The 21608-nt window shown below is 60.9% G+C and overlaps 1 protein-coding gene across 1 annotated transcript; it reads left to right on the top strand.

Moving 5' to 3' along the window:
- The first annotated feature begins 2294 nt into the window (after nt 1–2294).
- On the top strand, nt 2295–20940 carry HPCA (hippocalcin). The gene is made up of 5 exons (XM_075908736.1): nt 2295–2447; nt 4585–4621; nt 15395–15792; nt 18333–18438; nt 20274–20940. Exons 3-5 carry the CDS (start codon nt 15415–15417, stop codon nt 20369–20371), a joined length of 582 nt encoding a protein of 193 aa, XP_075764851.1. The 5' UTR covers nt 2295–2447; nt 4585–4621; nt 15395–15414; the 3' UTR covers nt 20372–20940.
- The last annotated feature ends 668 nt before the right edge of the window (nt 20941–21608 follow it).

Here is a 21608-nt window from a genome sequence, read left to right as displayed (position 1 = left end):
TCGATCTAGGATCACGAGCGTTCAGGTGAGTTGAGCAACAACAGGGGACCCTCGGAATAAGAAGGGAGAGGGAGAAAAAAAATTACCTGTCAATTCTAGTCCCGGGGCTAATTGGGTGGGCTGGAAGCGTCCCATACTTAGCTTTGATGTCAGCTGGGTGTTGCATGTAAGGTTGTATAATCCTTAATGGCTTTGTTCAGGCCCAGGGAAACAGTGTCAAATTTGCATATAAAGGTCAATTCTTTTCTTTCTTTTTCTTTTCTCTCTCTCTCCCTCTTGTTGGCTTGTGAAATTCCTTTGAAGAAGAATGGCTACTTTTATACCCATTAACGAGGGCCCAGGCAGGTTCAAATATTCCCCTACAGCAGGGTGCAAAATAATTTTTGATGGGGGGTGGGGCACTCCAAGATATTGGTAAGTGGTCAATGTCCGCACTTTTCTATGGAGGGAGTGTGGGGTCTGGGATGGAGATTGGGTGCAGAAGGGAGCTCAGGGTAAGGGACTGGGGTGCAGGAGAGGGTGAGGGGTCTGCAAGGGAGTGTGGTGAAGGAGGGGTTCACAGCATGCAAAGCTTCCCCCTACCCCCAGCGCAGGGAGGTAGATGGAGCAGCCAGCTGCTCTGAACCCTGGGGCTGCTCCCTGCCTGTGGGTCCAGTGGGGTGGGCCACTGGCCGGATAGAAAGGCTTGGCGGGCCGGATCCGGCCCCTGGGCCATGTCTTAGCCACCCCTGCCCTACGAGTTTCTGTGTGTTCCCATTTCTGGTATCTGTTTTGTGTCCATTAACCCTTTCAGACTGTCCAGTTTGTATTGCAGCCGCTTGTGCTGCTGGCAGCCAGGAGAGGACTCGGAGCCCCGGGTGCCACAGGAGCCGAAGGAGAATCCATCAGCGTTTTCGGGGCTCTGACACAGAGGGGCAGGTTCTGGATCCCTCCAGTAGAGTGCAGCGGCGGCATGTGCGCTGGCAGGCCGGAGTTCCGCAATCTTACGCCTGCACTGCATGCGTGTAACATACATCGTACCCGCAGAGCATTGTCACCCCAGGCCAATGTCGCAGGGCCCCTGTGCTGCCCCACTCCACAGCAGCAGCATCCGCCCCTTGCAGCAGGCTCTGCACCATCCTCTCACCTCTCACCTTGTAAAAAGTTAGGTTCCCAAGAGGATGGCAAAGAGGACCTGGCTGACAGACCCCAAATGGCTCACCGGGGGCTGGCAGGCTGAGTCCACCGCCAGCCTGAGACCGCTCGTCCTTAAAAAATGAGGTTTACGCGGGTTTTTTCCGAAAAAGAGGTTTTTTTCCGGAAAAAAACCATGTCCAGACTACTTTCACTTTCGAAAGATCCTCTTTCGAAAGATATGCAAATTATGTGGAATTTGCATATCCTCTTTCGAAACACCCCCCCCCATAGTTTAGATGTATTGGGGGCTGCGAGAGGTGAACGACTGCGCTCCCCATACAAGGAGGTAAAACGGGGCGCAGGGCGATATCGGTCGCACTGGGATCTCACTGGGGATCCCTGCAGCAGACACCCCCAGCTAGTGGCCTAATCCCACAACGCCACGCAGCCCCTCCCTCCCCATAACTCCCCCAGGCAGCTTCGGTGGGGCACCAGGCCTGGGTGGGAGCTGGGGGGCAGCAGGCTGCCATCCACAACACAGGGGGCTGGAATCGGCTTTCTGGGCTGCCCCACTGGCTGCCAATGTAGGTGCTGCACGCCAGCCCCTCCCCCCCCGCCTTTCCTGCCCCCCAGGCGTTGCCACCTTGCTCCCCCCCCCCCCCCCCCAGGCATTGTCCCAATCAGCCGCCTCCTCGGGCCTCTCATCTGGCTGCAGCTGGGGCGTCTCCCCGGGGAGTCTCCCCTAGCGGGCGGGGGGGGGGGGTGTTTTTTGGTCCATTCCTGGCTGCTGCCTGTGTTTTTAAAGCCCGCTCTGAATCGAGCCGCCTGGTCGGCGAGGCGTCCCGGAGCGTCCCCCTCGCCCCCTCCCCGGCAGGCGTCCTGCGGGAGGCGGCTGTCAATCACCGCTCCAGATCCCATTCAAGTGTCGGGCTCCGAGCCGGACTGCACCAAGCCGGCCCAGGGACGCGGGGGTGGGGGGCAGTGGGCGCCGGCAGCCAGCCCCGCCAATCGGGGGCGCAGCGCGGGCGGGGCGCGGGCGGGGCGCGGGCAGGGCCCCCCGGCGCCGTCAGGGCAGCTGCCGCGGGGATTTGCTCCGGGTGGGACCGTCCCCCCCGCCCTTTCCCGCGGCGCCTCCCCCGGGCCAGTTTTGCAGGAGTCCCCCCCCCCCCCCCCATTCACCGTCCAGCCGCCCCCGCCCCGAAGTTGCTGGGCTCGTGCATTGGCGCCTGCATGGAGCAGTAGCCGCGGCAGGGATGCGGCGCTCGGGCGGGCACTAGGCGGACACGCAGGGGGGTGGGGGGAAGCAGCCGCCGCTTCTGCTCGCCGGGCAGGTAGGCAGCCGCGGGGGGCAGGAGCCGGGCGTGGGGGAAGCTGCCCCTGCGGGTGGGTCTCTGCCCCCTTTCCCGGGGGGATCGCCAGCTCCTGCCGCGCTGGGGGCCGGGGGGGTTAAGGGGGGGCTTTGCAAGAAATCAAACCCTTTTGCCCCAAAGGCAGCGGCCCATGGCTCTGCGGCGGGGGGGGGGGCATGGCTCGTCCCCTGTCCCGTGGCATAGGGGGTGGATCCCCCCGCCCATCTCCCGCTCCATGCAGCCCCCCCCCCCCGGCTTCGAGAGCTGCGGGGCTCGTTGCTCCCCCCCCCCTGCGGCTGCGGAGCCGGGGAGCCGCATGCAGGTGCCCCCTCCCGGGGCAGGAGCGCGCGGTCCCGCTGGAAGGGCGTGCGATGGGGGGCAGGGCTGGGGGCGAGCCGCCTGCTTTGCTGCAGTGGGACTCGGCTGCTCCCAGGGGGGACCCACCCCTCTGGCCGGACGGCTGCTGTCCGTCCCCCTCCCCCCGCAGATCTACAGTGCCCCCCCCAGCTCTGTGCCGCAGCCACCGGCGCTGAAGCGCATCCTGCCCGCCGGCCGGCGGCGGGGTTCCCCGGCTCCCCTCCGGGGGCTCGCCGAGCTCAGGCCCGCCTCCCCTGGCGGCGCTGCGCTCTGCTCCCGGGAGCTGCAGGGAAGCCGAGAGCTGCCGCAGCACTGGGGCCGCCTGCGGCTGGCGGAGTCCGAGCGCTCCGAGCCGGGGGGGGACCGTGCGCTCCGAGCCGGGGGGGACCGTGCGCTCCGAGCCTGGGGGGACCGTGCGCTCCGGCGTTGTCCCTGGCTCCTGGGACCCCCAGCCCCTTCCTGACACAGGGCGCCCCTGGGCTGGGCGCTCCTGGCTCCAGCCCCCCTGCTCCCTGTGACCCCAGGCTCCGCTGCTTAATGCGGAGGAAATGGGCAGCATGTGGTGGAGAGGGGGTGGGGACAGGGAGGTGCTGGATAACATACCTTGGAGAGCGGCCCAGCGCTGCTTCCGGGGCGCCGCATCCATCTGGGCTGCTCATTCAGCCTCTTCCCCAGGGAGAATGGCAGGGAGGCCCCTGAATCTCGGGGGAGCCCCTCCTCTGAGCCTCTGCCCCACTGCTGCTTCCACTGCCCCCCGGTCCACGGCCCAGGTGCCAGGTGCCCAGGCAGGGGGCTGCTCCAGCCCTGCACGGCCCACCACGGCCAGGGGCTGCTCCGGCCATGGCCATCCAGAGTAGCCCCTGTCCGTGTGGCACGGGGGGGGGGGGGCTGCCCATCTGCCCTCCCTCCTTTAATTGGTTAACCAGTTAGACATCACAATTAACCAATTAAACAGGGTTTTACATCCCTAGGCAGGACAGGGGACGCGGGCAGAAGAGGTGGCTCTGAGGGCCAAGGCCTGCAGAGCCAGCAGGGGCCTGAAGCCGCAATAGTGGCCGGATTAGAACCCGGGGAAGGGCTCTATGGACGGAGACCCCTGGGAACGTGGTGGGATCTGCTCCCGGGCTGGGGGGTGCTGAATGGAGGGGTCTCCTCTGCTCGGAAAAGGGACGCCCAGGGAGGAGGCTTTGCCGGGATTTCCCCTCCCTTTGTGCTCCCCTTCCAGACGCCTCCCCCTGCTGAGACCTGCTCGACACGCGGGCGGGGTGCTGGCCACGGCTGGGAGGCTGGTCACCTTTTCCTGAGCACTGTTGGGGGGGGTCTCCTCTGGGGGGAAAGGGGCTCTCAGAGTGAAGACCCTCCCCTCTAGAATCTGACACCCGGTTGGATTCTCACCCACCTTGGGGTGCAGCCCAGGGCCCGGCTGCTCACCGAGCCTTTGCCAGACGGGCTGAGAGTGACGCTTGCTCTGAGCTGGCGCTAGCCCACTGAGGCACTAAGCAGGCTATTGGGGGCTCCTTCCGGCACTCAGACTGGCCAATGTGTAGCATAAAAAGCAAAGCGGGGATCCCCTGGACTTGCTCGGGGCCCGAAGGAATTTCGTAGCCGGCTTATGCCCAGCGTGGCTCTGAGCGCCTGTCAGCGGAACTGAGGCCCGCGCCCGTGACTTCCAGCTGCCATGGGGCAGGGTAGCTGCGATTCAGGAATCGAGTGTCGGGGTGCGAATGGATCGCTGACTGTCCCTCTCCGTTCTTCTTTCCAGCGCCTGGGTCTTCCGTGCCATCTCTGTGCTCCTGTGGGTGAGTAGAGGATGGAATCCAGGCCTTGTGGGCGAGGCTGTGGTGCATCTGGGTAGCTCAAGCGGGGGTAGGGCTGTGTGTGTGTGTGTGTGTGTGTGTGTGTGTGCATTTAGAGATGTTTTAAGTGTGTGTTGGGGGGGGCTACAAACGAACGACTTCCAGCGTAATCTCAGTCCAGGCGTGATTTCTGCAAGCCCTGGGTGTCTCGCAGGATGCTGCGCGTTCCAGTTGCAGCGTTAGATCATTGCTCCTCGCTGTTAGTGCAGCGGGCAGGTGTTGAGAGACCCAACCTGGAAAGGCAGGGAAATCCCTTATTAATTGACTCTGCCTTCAAGGCCTCATTCGCAGGCCAGCTCTGCCTCGGGCCATGGCTCAGACTTGGCCAGGCAGCACAATGCAGGCCGGGGCGCGTTCTGGACGTGCGTTTGTTCTTGGAAGGGGCTGACAGGGCTGGCCGTCTCTCCGCTGAGCAGCGACAGTGATGTCTAATGGGAAGCGCGTGAGCTGCTCTCTGCTCTGAGCAAAAGGGTGGGGGAGGAGGGGCTAAGTGTGAGCACTGCTGAGCCCTGGGGAGGATCGGTTTGGTGGGGGGAGTTTAAACGGGCTAGGATTTGGGAAGGAGTCTCAGGGAATTAGGTGCCCTGCTGCTTTTGTAACTGAGTGGAAGCCTGATACCGAAGTGCCTTGGAAAATGCCGGTCTGTGGTCTGCTCAGTCGGTCGTCCTGTGGAGCCGCACTGGGACTAGGCGTAAGAGGTTCCCAGGTGCAGGGAGGAGTCCGGGAAGGTGCCAAGCAAAGTCCCAGAACTAGTGTTCCCCGTAAGCGGTGCGCTTGGGTAGCCACTCAGGAGAGAGTCCAATGCTGCCCAGCTGATTAGCAGAGCCGCCCACAGGCAGCAGCGTGTGTTTCTACTGGTGGTGCACATCTGCTCATGCCTCAGTGCGCAGAACAAAATTTATCCTGCACGTGGATGGAAAAAATTAGAGGGACCATTGCCCCGAACTGGGAAAGACTCTGCAAATTGACTAGACCCGGCTCTTCTCTCTCCTTGCGCACCCAAGCAGGGAACAGGGCTGCCTTGTGCCAGTGCATGGGCAGGTGGAGCTTCCGGGCTGGGATTCTGCAGCAGCCATGCAGGCTGCCGAGCATCTGAGCCTTCAGAGTTCTTGCCACGGCTGCTCTTTGCTCAGCCTGCTGCAGCGGCGGCAAGTTCCCGACGTTTTCTGTGCAATCAGTCAAACCCTGCTCGGGAGCGTTTGCTTCGCGCAGGGCAGCGAGAAGGGGAGTCGTGCGCAGAGAACCCATGGGGATGCCTGTCCCTCCCCGGGCGCCAGGAGGCGAGATGCTCTTGTGCCGAGCACTGGGGTCTCTTCCAAGCTCTGCAGCAGGGCGACCTTTGCGGCTGTCTCTTCCCTCCTCCGCGAAACGGGGGAGGTGACGCTGCCTCGCCTCCTAGGCGAGGGCTGAGGCTCCGCTATCCTCCTGGCCCCCCCTCCCGAGCTGTTAGCAGCGACTCGTGGCCTGTCTCCTCCGCCCCGACGAGTGCCCGTGTTTTGCTCGTGAAGACCCGTCTCTCGGAGTGGGCCTGGTGTCTGCCCGCTGGGGGAGGTGGCGCCCCCAGGAGAGGCGATGAGGCTGCAGGACGTGGTGGGGGAGGTCGAGGAGGCGGTAGGAGGAGAGCGTGGCCCGTAAAAAGGACATTGGAAGAGCGTAGCCGGGTCTGCCGGCAAACAGGAGCTTGCCTTGCTGGGATACAAACTTGGGAACGGCGTCCCCTTTGCCCTTCCCGGAGAGGGAAGCACTCAGCTTCTGTTATCTCGCTACCTGCCTTCCTACCTTGTGCCCCTCCCCTCACACATGGGTAGGAGGAACCCGTCTTTGCCCATCCTCCCTCCCCCTTTGGCAGCTAGTTGGCATCTTCCGGCCTGGCCTCCCTTGGGTGGGTGGGGAAAGGTCTCTGACCCAGTCTGCAAGCCCCCCCCCCTCCCGAATGCCTGCGTGCCTCGCTCCGCGGGCTTGGATTGCTAGGACTCCAGTGCCAGGCAGAGGCTGGAAAGCATCGTTTAAATATTAATGCCAAGGCAGGCAAAGCCGCTCTTCCTGCCTCTCTGCCAGGCCCTGCGCGCCCCCCTTCGCTCTGTCAGCGCGCCGAGCTGAAAATAACCCGTCTCTCGAAAGGGAGCTGACCCAGTTCCTTTAGCAGGAAATCTCCCCCCCCAAGCAGAGCTCTGCCCTGGGCTGGGTCTCCCCAAGCCAATGGGGGATTTAGCGCCTGTTCCGTGGCAGGAGTTTTCTCCTTAGCCCTGTAGGCTCCGGGTCGGGCGCGTCCTCCAGCAGCGCCGGCAAGGGCTGCAGCCATGCGCCTAAGCATGCTGGGGTTCTCCACCTCCCCCTTCCCATCTCCAAAGCCCGGGATTTCCAGTGGGTAGGTTCTGGGAGGGGCGTGTTGTGTGTGCGGCAAAAGAAGCCAGCTGCCGACAACATCTGTAAGACGTACAGGGGAGGGGATGGCTCGTCGGAGCCTATCAGGGAGGAAAGAAACCCTGCGCCACGCTCTGCGGTTGGGAGAGGAGGGCGGAGAGGCAATGCGGTGGTGTGCGACACAACAGGAGGCGAGTTTGCCGCTTATCGAGAGTAGTCGGACCTAGAGAAAACGATCCTCACTCCAGTAGGGATGTGAGAGAGTAGCCGTGTAAACAGGGCCGGATTAAGACCGTTAGAGGGCCTAAGCTCTGAAAAGATGATGGTGTCCCCCCATATGGAATTCAAAATAAAAACAATACTATACTGTAAAATCTCATTTTTTGGGGTGCCCCTGCTTTGCTGTGCCCTACGCACGTGCTTAGTCTGCCTATTGGGTAATCCAGTCCTGCGTGTAAACAGGTAGCGAATAAGCATGAGCTTAGCAGTTACCCAAACAGCTGCAGGCGGCTCCTGTGTCAGAGGCAGCAGCGCAGGGCAGCAGTCAGCTCCTTGGAAGCAGGGTGGCAGGCAAGAGCTGGTGTGCGCTGGGAGCCGGTGTGTGCTGTTCCGGGAGCTGGCTTAAAACCTAGCTCCTGGAGCGCACCAGCTCCCAGGGAGCCGGCTGCTGCCCTTCGCTGATGCTTCTGGTACAGAGCATGCTGGCTCCCAGGGAGCCGGCTGCCGCCCCCCATGGATGCCTCTGGTTCAGAGAACACCGGCTCCCAGGTGACTGTACCCCACTGAAAGTTTCAGCCATGACACGATTAGAAACTTACACAAATTGTAACTTCCCTAAACTCCAGCGGGGCTTCACCAAGGCAGGGGAATGGACACCCCATGGAAGCTGCAATCCAGTTGGCAAATGCAGCCAGGCACGTTGGACAGAATAACACGAACACGCGTCGTGCTGGGCTGTGGAGGAACTGACGCAGACCCTGCGCAGGGCACAAGGAGACCTCCGCTCCCTTGCGTGGTGCCCGTGAAAAAGGCGAGCCATGTCCAGCCGTGTGAGCAAGAGGCTAGAAAAGAACATGGGCTAATGAGAGAATCAGTGACTTGAAATGGGCGATAAATCCTGCTTCTTGGCACAATCCAGCCCCTCCCTGACATCTGGTAATGAACAGCAGGGCCATCAGCTAACCACCTGCTGCCAGCCCTTGGAGCTGAAGGATGGGCTGCAGAAAGAGACCGAGGGGCAGCTGCTCTGCCAGGGGAGGGTGTTAACTGAGAGAGGCCTGAGGACAGGCCGGGGACCAGGCGGTTTTTCCTGACTCCCACGTTGCCCCCCTTTGTCGCTTGCTGCCAGTACGAAACAGGTTGTGAACCCGGGGGGCAAGTCTGGGCCTGGGAGCCGGAGGCCTTGGTTCTGATCCTAGCTAGGCCACAGATCAGCTTGGCAGCTCGGGGTGTCAGTTCCCTGTCTATGAAAGGAGGGAGAGCAGTCGCTGCCCAGCAAGGGTGCCTGAGGCTTAGCGCGCCGACTGTGCGCCACACTCTGGAGAGGGGGCGCGTGCACGTCCCAGCCGTGCCGACGACAGAACGAGTCGTGGACGGCGACCGTGGTCGCCCAAACAGGCCAGTGAAAGAGCGAGTTCTCCCTTGTCCGCCTGGGCCTGGACCCACGTTCCAGAGAGAGCTTCCTACTGGAGTGGTCCCTCAGGGTTAGCACAGAATCACAGGACACTAGAACGGGAAGGAACCTCGAGAGGTCGTCAAGTCCAGTCCCCTGCCCTCGCGGCTGGACCAAGCACCGTCTAGATCGTCCCTGACTGGTGTCTGTCCACTCTGCTCTTCAATATCTCCAGGGATGGAGATTCCACCCCCCCCCCAGGCAATTGATTCCAGTTTCACCATCCGTCGTCTGGGCGACTGCTCACGTCCTGCAGATAAGTCTCTGGGGTGCTCCAGGCCACTGGGCGCATGGCGCTTCATGTCTCCTGCTTGCCCTGTGTTTCCGGCAGACAGCTCCGGCCCCCCCTTCGTCACTTCCTAACTGAACAAGTGGCTCATTGAGCCAGACGTGCACTGGCAGTGGGTGAAGGTAGGGCCAGGGAAGGCAAGCTCCCAGTCCTGCCCCTTTTACCTAGGCCCCGCCCCCATGGGAGTCAAGTCCCGCCCCCAGTACCATGGGGAGGGCAGGCAGTGTGTGGCCCCAGCTCCAGAGCACAGGGAGGGCGGGCGCTCGGGGGCAGCAACACTCCGCCCCCAATATACCTACAGCAGGCGTTCTGGGGGCGGAGTCTGGGCGGGGCCAGACTGGTGGTTTGGGAAGGCAACACCTCCCCTTGCCTATGATACCTGCCGCTCCTGCGGACATGCAAGGTGCCGTGGACAGACGACGTGGGCCCCTTGAGTGGTGGGAGCCTGGCTAGCAAAGCCAGGCCAGCGGGAGATGACGCTAATAAGCCCCAATCTCTGTCCTACTCCACCCCCGCCTTCTCATCCACTCCTGGAGTCACAAGGGCTTCTGGGCCTGCTCGGCGCGTATTACACGAGTCTCCCCCGTGCGCTGCTCCAGCAAACAGGGTGGGCCACGTTTTTCTAGAGCGTGGCTCCCATTGTTCTCTATCCCGGTGCACAGCGCACCACTAAATCGCACGAGGGGCCCTGCCGCTCCGGGGAACGACGCGTGTGGCCCAAGCGACGTGCCTGCTGGAATTCGGTTCAGCGCGGGGATTGCTTCCTTTCCAAGCTGTGTCGACAGCCGATCCCTGCCCGAGGGACCCTCGCTCTTGCCTGCGGCTGCCTTTTAGTTCTTCGAGATGAGCCCTTTTAGTGAGTGCAGAATGTACAAAGCGTGTTGAAAGCCCCTTTGCATTGTGCCAGGGAAACCGCCCAACCATGAGGTCTGCAGGACAGAGCCAGCCTTGATATCATTTTCCTTGTGCAGCTGTGCTTGAATGGAACATTGTGCAACCATCGCGGCTGGAAACAGGCGGCGAGGGGAAATGAGTATGCTCAGGAAAGCTTTTGCTCCCTGCCCCCCTTGAAAGGAAAGGACGGCAGACAGGGTCTGGTTTAAAAGCTTGAATCCAGCGAGGGACATTCCACGGAGAGTCTGTGCTCTTTTCGGGTAGAATTTTTCAGACTGATACCCCTCCATCAGTACGACGGTAACCCCGATGGAGATCAGGCCGTGTGGCGCTCGGGGCTGTACAACCCCTGCTGAGACAGTCCCTGCGGTATAACTAGACGGGGGAGGAGACAGGAAACCGGTACAGAGATTAACCGGGATTGTTCAGCGGAACCAGGGATAGAACGATCCAGCCGTTTATCTTGCACCTAATCAGGGTTGCTTAGAAATCTGTCCTCTTAGCGCATGGCTCTCCCCGAGAGCCTGATGTTAATGAAACGCACCCCGGTGTCTTTCCTGGCCTAACAGTGCAGTCCAGACAGCCAGGAGCATTTCTCCTCTGGTTCTGTGTCTAATAGTCGCCACAGCTTGCTGTCACGGGCGTAGAACGCGCGCCTTGTCGGGCTTACAATGCGCATCTTGTCAGCCGTATAACGCGCGCCCCGTTGGGGTTATAACGCGCGCCCCGTTAGGGTTATAACGCGCGCCCCGTTGGGATTATAACGCTCGCCCCGTTGGGATTATAACGCGCGCCCCGTCGGGGTTATAACGCGCGCCCCGTTGGGGTTATAACGCGGCCCCGTTGGGGTTATAACGCTCGCCCCGTCGGGGTTATAACGCGCGCCCCATTGGGGTTATAACGCTCGCCCCGTCGGTGTTATAACGCGCACCCCGTTGGGGTTATAACGCGCGCCCCATTGGGGTTATAACGCTCGCCCCGTCGGTGTTATAACGCTCGCCCCGTCGGTGTTATAACGCTCGCCCTGTTGGGGTTATAACGCGCGCCCCGTCGGGGTTGTAACGCTCGCCCCGTCGGGGTTATAACGCGCGCCCCGTTGGGGTTATAACGCGCGCCCCGTCGGGGTTGTACTGCACACCCTGTTGGCTCATTGCTTCCTTTAAGACTGCGGTTCTCAACTGGTGGTCCATGGTGACTTTTTTCACGGGAACATTATCCAAAGTCACACGACGTGGGCAGGCACCAAAAATCTGTTAGTAAGAAATACATTTCAAACCAAAATGTTCGTTTTCTGCTCTTTTTTATCATGTCTCAAAAAGGAGATGGTCCACAAAAGTTTTTTGAATGGCCTGGTGGTCCGTGGACTGGAACGAGTTGAGAACCACTGCTTTAAGACTTCCCCGTGGAAAGGACGTGGGGTTGTCTTCTCTGCAGAGGGTGTGTTCTGCTCTTCAGTCCCCCACTTGCCACATAACGACCTTGCTCGCCCGGTTAGCTCGGCAGCTCCTGCAGTATTAACCCGGAGGGGCGGCGGCCTGGCTGTGCTGCCAGCTGCTGTGGTCAGTAACTCTGGAGAGGGCACTTTGCTGGCTGCCTGGCTCAGGGTCTTGGAACACGGAACTTGCTTCTCTCTCTCCAGCTCCAAGGGAGTCGCCTTCGGCCCTGCAATGACACTCCCCCTCCAAGCCAGCTCTCAGGACCAGTGTTTAAGCTGAGCAGTTGAGCGGCCACCCAGGAGAGATTCCAATGCTGTCCATCGGGTTAGCAGAGCACTCACAGCCTCCCACAGCCAGCAGCATGTGTTTCTGTGGGTGGTGCACATGTGCACATGCCTTGGTGCACATAACAAAATTTATTCTGCACACAGGTAGAAAAAAATTCGAGGGAATCTTGCTCAAGACCTCTAAGCGCCCTGTCCCCGGCAGCAGGTGCCCCACTTGTCTGCCCCCTGCTTTCACATGGGGAAGGTGGCCCCAGTGGCTCTTACTGGTGGGAGGGTGCGGAGCGGGGGGACCTGTCCCTGCCAGCACCTGAGGAGTGTCAGGGGAGCCATGAGAGCGGGTAGAACTGAAATTCCTTGCTGGGAAAGAGGCAGTGGGGGGGGGGGGGCTCTGTTTACTTGGGCTTTTTCAGTAACACCTGTGCTAGGTGTGGCTTGTCAGGAATTCCCTAGAGAGCAGCTGGGGGGAGCCCAGCCGAGGAGCGGAGGCAGAGGGATGCAGGCAGAGGGCAATGGACCAATCTGATCTCCCTTGTCACTGCCAGTCTGGGTAATAAAGCCAACGCTCTGGATTTCCCCTGGGCCTTCCCCAAGCCAGTCTCAACACTGTACAGCCAGGGGGTTGCGCCTCCCAGCTCTCCCATTGGGAGGTTGGTATGCCCCTTGTTTTGCAGATGGGGAAACTGAGGCACGGAGTACACGACTTGCCCAAGCACGTCCAGTAAGTTGGCAGCAGCCCTGGCAAGAGAGCCCAGCGTCTCTGAGCATCGGCTACGCGCCCACAGCCAGCCGAGGGTTGCAACTGGCTCCTGGTGGCACCAGGCTGCTTTCAGCCTTACCCTCTAGTAGCACGTTTCCCGGCATTGCTCGGGTCCTGAACTCAATTCCGTCGGTGCACGTTCCCCGCGCTTCCTGACAGTGAGGACAGGGACAGCTGGCAACGTTCCCATACAAATCGGGGGGTAGAGGGGAGCTTCAGCCCTCCCCATCCTCCTGAAATGGTGCCTGGAGGGTGGGAGCTCAGGGCTGGGGCTGTCCCAGATGGGGGAGGGCACCGTCCCCCCCAGCCAGCCCCTTTCCCCTGCCTGGTGACTCTGTGTCTCTTCTGCATGGCTTGATGAGACGCCTCAGTCCCATTCCAGGCACAGCCCGTTGTGCGGGCGCAACCCAGCCCTGGCCTCGCCGGACGTGAGGAGACGAGGAAGCGGCGTGTCGAATTGGGTGGGCCTGGCTCTTCCCGTGGAGGAGGAGTTCTTGAACGGACGGACAGACGGACTCCAATGGCTGCCGGCAGAGCAGGTCCGGGGGATCCGAGTCCCGAGCCTCCTTATGGGAATTTCTCCTTGCTCCCTCGTCCCTGCTCTGTGGGATCCCTCTGGACCCCCCCTTGTGGGGTTGGCAGCCTTCTCCACGCAGAGCTTGTGCCTCCTAAGCAGGGCTGATCTGTTTGCAGGGCTTTGGCGCGTTACAATGGCCATGATTAATTACTTGGAAAATCCCTGCAAACGCTCCCGGTGCCCCCCCGCCCGGCGGTCAGGGGAATGTCAAATGGCACAAGTGTCCCCTGAGGACTCACCCAGCCCAGCACTGGGGGGGATTCACTCGGCCGCCTTCTGCCCGGTCAGCCTGAGTCGCTGCCTCCCCGCTCCCAGCAGAGCCCTGCTTTCCCAGCGTGTTAACGAGCTGCCAATTAATATTCAAACGAGGGGGTGGAAACAGCCGGGGGTTGCTGCAGCTGGTTTCCCCAGGGGCTGGGTTACACCAGGGCATGGCCTCTAGTGGCCATCCTTCCCCGACCTCTTCTGCTCCCGTCTCCTTCTAGCCACCGCGGGGGGCCCGGAGCCGTCGTGCCTACCAGGCCGCTTGGGCAGCAGGCTTGGAATTGTGACGAACTCCCGGGGCGGGGACTGTGGCGCGAGGGGCTAAAACCGGCGCCGAGCGAGGCAGCCCCCGCGGTCACATCCTGGGGAGGGTGGCTAAAGGCTTGGGGGGGCGCGAGGCCGGGGGAGCGCGAGGCAGGGGTTGTACCTGATCCCCCTGCCCACACCCAGAAATCCGGGGGTGGGAAGCAACTGGAGAGCGGCCGCTGTCTAGACCGCGTGGCGCGATTGCGCAGATGGTTGCGGTAAACGCCCGCCCCGGGGGGCTGCCCAGCCAGGCTGCGTCACCTGCCAGCTGCAGCTGCCCCCGGGCCGGTTCCAGGGAGCCCGGCAGAGTGCAGGGGACCTCCCGGCCCCAGGCAGGGCGCTGTGGGGCGGACGGGGAGTGGCCGGTGCCACTGCAGGGTGCAGACCTGCCTGCGCACGGCGGGAATGGCTTGTGTGTTGGCGCTCGGGGCTGCAGCTCCACCGGAGAGAGCGGGACGCGCTGCGCTCCAGCCAAGCCCGCCCTGTGTCTAGTCTGTCCGCCTTCGCTTGCAGGGAAAAGGGGGACCCGGGGCTGAGGACCGCCTTGGTTCTCTAGCGGGGAGGGGGCCGAGGTGCGGGCTTCCATGACAGCTCCATGCTCTGCACACGGGGGCTCATTGGCATGGTCTCTTGTGGCGATGGGACAGGGGCGTCCTACGGCGAGTGGCACCCTCGCCGGGACTCGGGGGGAGACCCCGTCCCCAGGAAGCCCAGGAGGAGGAGGAGGCGTTAACCCCAGGAGGTTATTCAGAGCTCCAGACCCGGAACCGGAAGGGCAGCGATTGGGGCGCTCTCCCCTGGCGGCTGCGTTGCTCCGAGGGCAGCCATCCGCAGGGCATGTGGCAGGGATGGGGAGTCGAGGGAGCTGCGGGGGGCGGCTGCTGGGCGAGGAGCCATGGGCTAGGTCTGCTCTGGGAGCAGCGACGGCTCCAGGGGCCTAGTGGCTGCCGGCCTTTGGGGTGTGAAGGCAGGAGATGCCCGCGGTGCTCTGGGCTGCGAGGTTTGGAAAGGAGAATTCCCCTCCCTCTCCCCAGCGCATCAGCACTTCTCCAACCTGCCCCGGCCTCCTGGCGCGTAGGCCGTCCCAGCGAGGCGTGTGCCGCAGCCCCTTGGAGCGCAGCCGCGTTGGGAGTGGCGTAACATTGGAGCCCCCGGCCCCGGGAATAGCCGGTGTGAAAAGCGGCCACGCCCGCTGCCTCGCCGCCTTCCTAAGGCGCCTCCAGGTGCCTGGTACAAAATGGAGGCTGGGTCGTGGCTCCCCCACCCTCTGCCTCTCTCTGATAGATGCAGGAAGTGGGGGGGGAGGGGAAGCAACTAGTCGAGTTACTAGTCAACTATCCGATAAGCATTTGTGTGTCAGATCGTCGACTAGTCGCTTAGATCCCTAGAAGTCCCTGTAGCGCAGTGTTTCTTAAACTGTGTTCCACGCACACCGTGTGCCACGAGGCAGTCGGAGGTGTGCCACGGAGAACAGAATTCAAAATGGCCACCCTTAAAGGGGCAGGTGACTTTTTTTCTCAGTCTTTCCCCCAACCCTTTTTTTCCTCAATAACTTTCCCCCAACTTTTTTTTTTTTAATCTCAGCCAAAAATCCTCGGTGTTCCTCATAAAAAAACATTGTTCCTCAGTCTTAACAAGTTTAAGAAACACTGCTGTAGTGGCTACTGCTGTTGCGAACTAGCCACGCTCCACCGGCCAAATAGCCACACGTGGCTCGTGGCTAGTGTGTTGGATGCCACGGCTCTAGACATTTCGCGCTCGGTATTGAGTGCTCGTAGCTGGGGAAGGAGCGGGGCCGCTCACCCGTGCAGGGTGGCTGGAGCTGGAGAGGGACTGACCAGATCTCGTCTCTTTGGCCCCTGGGGCCCAGGTGAAGGCAGTGGAGTGACCATGGGGAAGCAGAACAGCAAGCTGCGTCCGGAGATGCTCCAGGATCTGCGGGAGAACACGGAGTTCTCGGACCTGGAGCTGCAGGAGTGGTACAAAGGCTTCCTCAAGGACTGTCCCACCGGCATCCTCAACGTGGAGGAGTTCAAGAAGATCTACGCCAACTTCTTCCCTTACGGCGACGCCTCCAAGTTCGCCGAGCACGTCTTCCGCACCTTCGACACCAACGGGGACGGCACCATCGACTTCCGAGAGTTCATCATCGCCCTGAGCGTCACCTCCCGCGGCAAGCTGGAGCAGAAGCTCATGTGGGCCTTCAGCATGTACGACCTGGACGGCAACGGCTACATCAGCCGGGAGGAGATGCTGGAGATCGTGCAGGTAACGCGGCTTCCCGCGCCCCTGGGCCACCTGCCTTCCTTGGGCCTGGGCCTGAGCTTGGAGTATTGCCCTGCCTGGGGGGGAGAGGGGGCTCGTCCAAAGTCCACTGCAGTCCAGGGAAAGACCCAGCTGGCTTTGGAGCAGGGACTCAGCTGGGCAATGCCCCATAGGGAATAATTCTGCATTCTGCCCAGGAAGCCAGGACTCGCCTGGATGGGACCCTGCCCCCGATTAATGTGTGAACCCCCTTGCTCTGAAGGCGAGTCTGGCTCCTCCTCCCGGCCCCGGTGCCAGCGATCGGCCAGGCCTCCTTCGTTGGTCCGCCGGCTTCCTCCTCCCTGTGTCCCAGCCTCCCTCTGCCTCTCCGCTGAGCAGCGATGCCTAGTGGAGAGCAGGCGGAGGGGAGGGATGTGAACGGATGGTCATGTGCACGGTTAACCAATAAGCCTCAGCACATTGGCTAACTCACATGGTTACACACCATCCCCTCTCCCCCCCGCCCTTCCGCTGTCTCTGTATCAGAGGCAGAGCTGGGAGCCGGTGCACCTGGGGAGCTGGCTTTTAAGCCGGCTCCCTGAATGTGCTGGCTCCCACGGAGCTGCCTGCCCCTGCCCCGCTGCCTCTCCCACCTGCATGTGACCATGTAGCCGCTGAAAAGGTCGGTGGTTGAACGTTTACAAAAACAAACGTTTAACATCCCTCGCGGAGGGTCGGACTGAACGGGCATCGAGGCTGGGCCGGGGAGGCGAGAAGAGGGCAGCAATTGACCATCACGGGTCTCTCCCCTGGCTGTGTGGGCAGCCGGAGGCGGGAAGGGCGCAGAGTCTGTGCCATGCTGCCCAGACCCCAAATCTATGGCCCTCTGCAGCCAGGCTGCTGGTCAGCGGTGTCCGCTTTCCGCTGTCCTAGAAGCAGAGGGGTTGCTCTCAATGAGACGAGCCTCCCAACTGGTCTCTGCTGCTTCGGCTGCCAGGGCTGATTTAAAACGGCGTTGGCGTTGGGCTTGCAGTGAAAGCTCCCATCTGGCAGGGAGCTGTGGCTTTGAATCCCAGGTCGCAGCTAACAGCTGACTGGTTTCCCCACCGGGATGCAGGAAGGATCAAGCTGGTCCAGGCAGGGTTTTAATGCACTGGCTGCTGTGAGCCAGGTGGGAGCAGGGCAGGAGGCAGGAGCCCAGCACCCACATGGCTTGGAGGGAAGCATCTGCAAGGCAGAGCCCATTGCACGTCCTCTGCAAACCAAATCCGTGAAGGGCCCACGGCAAGGAGTCACTGGAAAGGGGGGGGAGGAGCGTGCTTTGGCAGGAGGGAGCCCAGAGCCTGTCTGTAGGGGAGAGAGGAGACCCAGCATTGCTCGGAACAGGAGCCCTGACATTGAGGAGCTGGGGCGAGGGGGGGGAGTCTATGCGAGCATAACACCCAGAGGCAGAACCGAACCTGGAACCTCTGGAGCTTCCTGCATCAGCCTCCACGGCTTGAGCCACAAGCCAGCTAGCGCTTGGTGCGGGCTGTAGAGCGAACTCATTCGCCCTGGCTGTAGGTGGTCTCCGTGCCCCACCCGCAGCGGCTGCGTGGACACTGAGATCTGGCACCGTCTGCTTCCCTTCCTGCCTAGGCCCGGCCCTACGGGGGGGGGGGGGGGGGCTGCCCTTGCTCTCAGCTTGCTTTCTGGGGATGGGGAAACAACCTTGAACATGGGGCACTGCCCTTCGGGAACCAGCAGGAGTCCTACCTAGCTCCTCTCTGCCCCCTGCTGGGGATGGCCAATTGCTGCAGGGTGTTTGCACTGCACATCTGAGCAGCCAGGGCCGGGGCGGAACTGCAGCTGCTTTTCCAGGAAAGAGAGAGCAGCCTGCCTCCTGAGCTGCGGCAGCGGCGCATAGGCCCCATGTAACGGACCTGGCCGTGTAGGGAGAGTTGCTTTGGTGGGGTGTCCTGATGGGCTGGGGTGCAAATGACCAATTCTGTCCCCTGAACAGCCACGCCAGGGCCAGCTGCAGATCCCGCCGTTGCCAGGGGTCCAAAGAACAAACAGGAGCCGGGACGGGGGGGAAAGGGCTGAGTTATTGCTGTCCAACGGAACAGAGGGCGCAGGGAGCACTCGTCAGCCCATCCCCTCCCTGGCCCCAGGTCTGGGTCCAGCTTTGGCATTAAAACCACAGCCCTTGCGCTCTGGGTCTTAGTTACAGATGCCTCCCTGCCGCCGCCGGGCCCCTCCTGGTGCAGCGGCCCAGTAGCTATTACACTGATCTCGTTTAATCAAATCTGTTCCCTTGTATTTCCCTGCTGATGTGCCGGGAGTTGATTCCACTAACAGGCTTATTCCACTGGGTTTGATTTTTTTTTTTTAAGACGACGCTCGTCCTCTAACATAAAACCAGACCCCGTTTGCAAAGCCGAGCGAGGCCTCGTGGACGTAGCTCGGGGCCAGCCTGGGTCTCCCCGCTCCTGTGCCCCAGCGCCCTCCCCTAGGCATGGCCGTTGCAGGCTGGAGTCATCAGGAGTCAAGACTCCCCGTCTGTCCTCTTCTCCCTCCCCTAGGCCATCTACAAAATGGTTTCCTCGGTGATGAAGATGCCTGAGGATGAATCGACTCCTGAGAAGAGAACGGAAAAAATCTTCCGCCAGATGGATACTAATAATGACGGTAAATGAGAGGCGCCGGAGGGAGATTAAGAAAAGGTCTCATTGCTAAATCCGGGGGGTTTAGGCTCAGGGACACGCAAACTGATTAAAGGCATCGTTTTTGTTTGGCGTGCGTGTGGGGGGGACCACTGTGGGAGGGGCTAGGAGACACTGACAGGACTGCCCTCCAGTGGCCGGGCCAGGGTATGGCAACGGCTTCTCTAGGCCTGGTGCTCCAGGTCCTTGGAGGGGCTGGGTTGATTTTGTTTAAAGCAAAACCAGGAGTGTCCTCTGTTTATGTGCCCTCGCACACAGAGTTCCTGGGCCCTGTAGGTAAGGGGGGAAGCTGTTTGGCTCTGCCACAGATTCCATCGCCCAGGGAAAGTCCCTTCATCTCGCTGTGCCTCAGTTTCCCAACGGGGATAAGAGTCGTGCCCTGCCTCACAGGGGAGCCAGAACAGATACCACAAGGAGAAACTCAGCGGTCCCTGCTCCTGGCCAGTGGGCTGTCTGTCCAACTTTCCACTGCCGGGCCAGATTGGGGGTGGGGCGAGAGACCCGGGCCGGGGAAGACATCTGGCCTCCACTACTGGCCTCTTGATTAGCCAGTCTACTAACCTCTGCCCCAGGCAAGGTGCTGTGGTAGGAAGAGCAGCTCCACTGCGCTGGGCCCATAGTTCGCATATTCTGCCGACAGGGGAATTATTTCATGCTCCGGCCGTCTCCCCTCCCCCAGTGCTAGGGAGCTCCCCATAAGAACGGCCAGACAGAGTCAGACCAAAGGTCCATCTCGCCCAGTGTCCTGTCTGCTGTCAGTGGCCAGTGCCAGATGCCCCAGAGGGAATAAGCACAACAGGGAATCTTCAAGCAATCCCTCTCCTGTCACCCATTGCCAGCTTCTGACAAGCAGGCTGGAGCCACAATCCCTGCCCATCCTGGCTCATAGCCATTGGTGGGCCCATCCTCCAGGAATTTATTTAGCTCTTTTTTGAACCTTGTTAGTCTTGGCCTTCAACATCCTCTGGCAAGGAGTTCCGCAGGTTGACTGTGCGTTTTGGGAAGAAATACTTCCTTTTCTTTTAAACCTGCTACCTATTAATTGCATTTGGTGACCCCTAGTTCTTGCGTTGTGGGAGGGAGTAAATAACGCTTCTTTATTCATTTTTTCCAAACCAGGCATGATTTTGTAGATCTCTATCATATTCCCCTTTAGTTGTCTCTTTTCCGAGCTGAAAAGTCCCAGTCTTATTAATCTCTCCTCATCCGGCAGCCATTCCAAATCCCTCATCATTTTTGTTGCCCTTTTTGGAACTTTTCCATTGCCCCTGTGTCGTTTTCGAGCTGAGGCAGCCACATCTGCACACAGTATACAAGATGGGGGCGCACCATGGATTTATACAGAGGCACTAAGATATTCCCTGTCTTGTTCTCTCTCCCTTTCTGCATCTAACATTGTTTGCTTTTTTGACTGCTGCTGCACAGCGAGTGGATGTTTTCAGAGAACTCGCCGCCATGACTCCAGGATCTCTCTCGAGTGATACCAGCTAATTTAGGCCCCATCCTTTTGTACATAGCGTTGGGCTTGTTTTCCTATATGCACTACTTTGCATTTTTCATCATTAAAATTCATCTGCCGGTTCCCCCTAGTTACAGAGCTGCGGCAGCGAGAGGGAAATGATTCCAAGTCATGCGTTTTGGTCCCGTTTTGCAACCCCCACGCCTGCTAGGCTGTGAGGGAGATTGGTCCTGACCTGGACAGAGTCACGTTGCTGCTCTCCGTAGCTCGAGTTCAGCCGCAGGCAGCGTCCCCCCGCACCCTGTGTTTACACGCCCGGTCTCGTTCTCTCCTTTCCCCAGGCAAACTGTCCCTGGAGGAGTTTATCAAGGGTGCCAAGAGCGACCCGTCCATCGTGCGGCTGCTGCAGTGCGACCCCAGCAGCGCCTCGCAGTTCTGAGCCCTGCCGGGTGGAGTGGGGGATGGGACCCCCCTCGCCAGAGAGCACTGCCAAGACACCTGACTTCACGACATCACCGTCTCCACCATGGAGGCCAGCTTCCCCATCTCCTCCGGGTGGAGAGACGTGCTCCCATGAATCCACAGCGCTGCCACTGTGTTCTCCACTCAGCCACGCTGCTTCCCTCACGCTGAGCCCGCGGCCACGTCGCTGGCACCAGGCCGTTGGTTCTAGAGCTGGTGGGGAGGCAGACAGGACAGGAACCAGCCGGAACCCCCCTTGGCTCAGCCTACTGGCTGGTGCACAGGGCCTGCTGCAGCAGCATCCTCAGGGAAACCTTGGGAGGTTGGGCAGGCCTGGGCGCAGGGTCTCTGCCTTGGAAGGCTAGACAGTGCAGTGGAGACCTTGCATTGCTCCCTCCCCTGGCTGGGTTGCTGCAGGCGGAGTGACAGCAGGGAGTGAGAAATAGCTGCTCCTCCTTTCTGGCCACCAGCTCTGCCCCGCTGCAGGGGGAAGCAGTCGCTGCTAATCTCAGCCCCCGACTCCTCGGCTGCCCTCGCAGCCTCTGGTACCCTGAAGAGGGGCTAAGCTCTCGGCCTGTCCCCCCCCAGGAGGAATCAGTGTTCCCTGTACGCTGGTTACTTGTGCGGCCGCTCAGGAGAAAGTGAGATGCTGCCCAGCTGATTGAGAGCACCCACCACTAGGTTTTGTGTCTGTATGGGCGGTGCACCAGGCATGTCTTGGTGCACATTAAAAAAAACTATTCTGCACATGGCTGGGAAAGATTAGGAATGTTGGCAGGAACACAGGCAGGTGCTCTTATCCCTTTCGCTGCCCCCCAGATCCGAGCCCTACAAAGTGGGAAGGCAGCAGAGCTGTAGTGACGTTTTCCTGACTGTGGCTGCCGGCATTCCAGGCTACCTCTTCCTGTTTTCCCGGAGGACTGACGGCTGCCTTGGGGCACTAGCAGGGGCCAAGAGGGGATCCACCCTGAGCTAGAAGGAACAGGCTGGTGTCTCCGCGGTGGGTGGTGTTCAGGGGATCCCAGCTAGGGCTGTAGTGGGCGGTGGGCAGCTCCTACAGGGAGCAAGAGAGCTGGGTATGTGCCCCGTGCAGCTCAGGAGAGGCCACGCCGGAATTCAGCCCCATTCTGGCTTCGGCCAGGATTGGCCATCGCGTCAGTTCCAAACGCAGCGACCACCAGAGCGAGCCAACCCCCTGGCTTCTGCCGGCTGCT

The sequence above is a fragment of the Pelodiscus sinensis genome, chromosome 25 (genome assembly GCF_049634645.1).
Source record: "Pelodiscus sinensis isolate JC-2024 chromosome 25, ASM4963464v1, whole genome shotgun sequence".
Taxonomy (NCBI): Eukaryota; Metazoa; Chordata; order Testudines; family Trionychidae; genus Pelodiscus; species Pelodiscus sinensis.
The sequence above is the reverse complement of the archived record's forward strand: the minus strand, read 5'-3'. Positions and strand labels throughout refer to the sequence as shown.

Bases quoted from the DNA above. Each gene is read 5' to 3' on its own strand.
- HPCA (XM_075908736.1), top strand. From the start codon at position 15,415: ATGGGGAAGCAGAACAGCAAGCTGCGTCCGGAGATGCTCCAGGATCTG. The intron at 15,793-18,332 runs GTAACGCGGCTT...TCCCTCCCCTAG, and splicing joins AGATGCTGGAGATCGTGCAG to GCCATCTACAAAATGGTTTC. The intron at 18,439-20,273 runs GTAAATGAGAGG...TCCTTTCCCCAG, and splicing joins GATGGATACTAATAATGACG to GCAAACTGTCCCTGGAGGAG.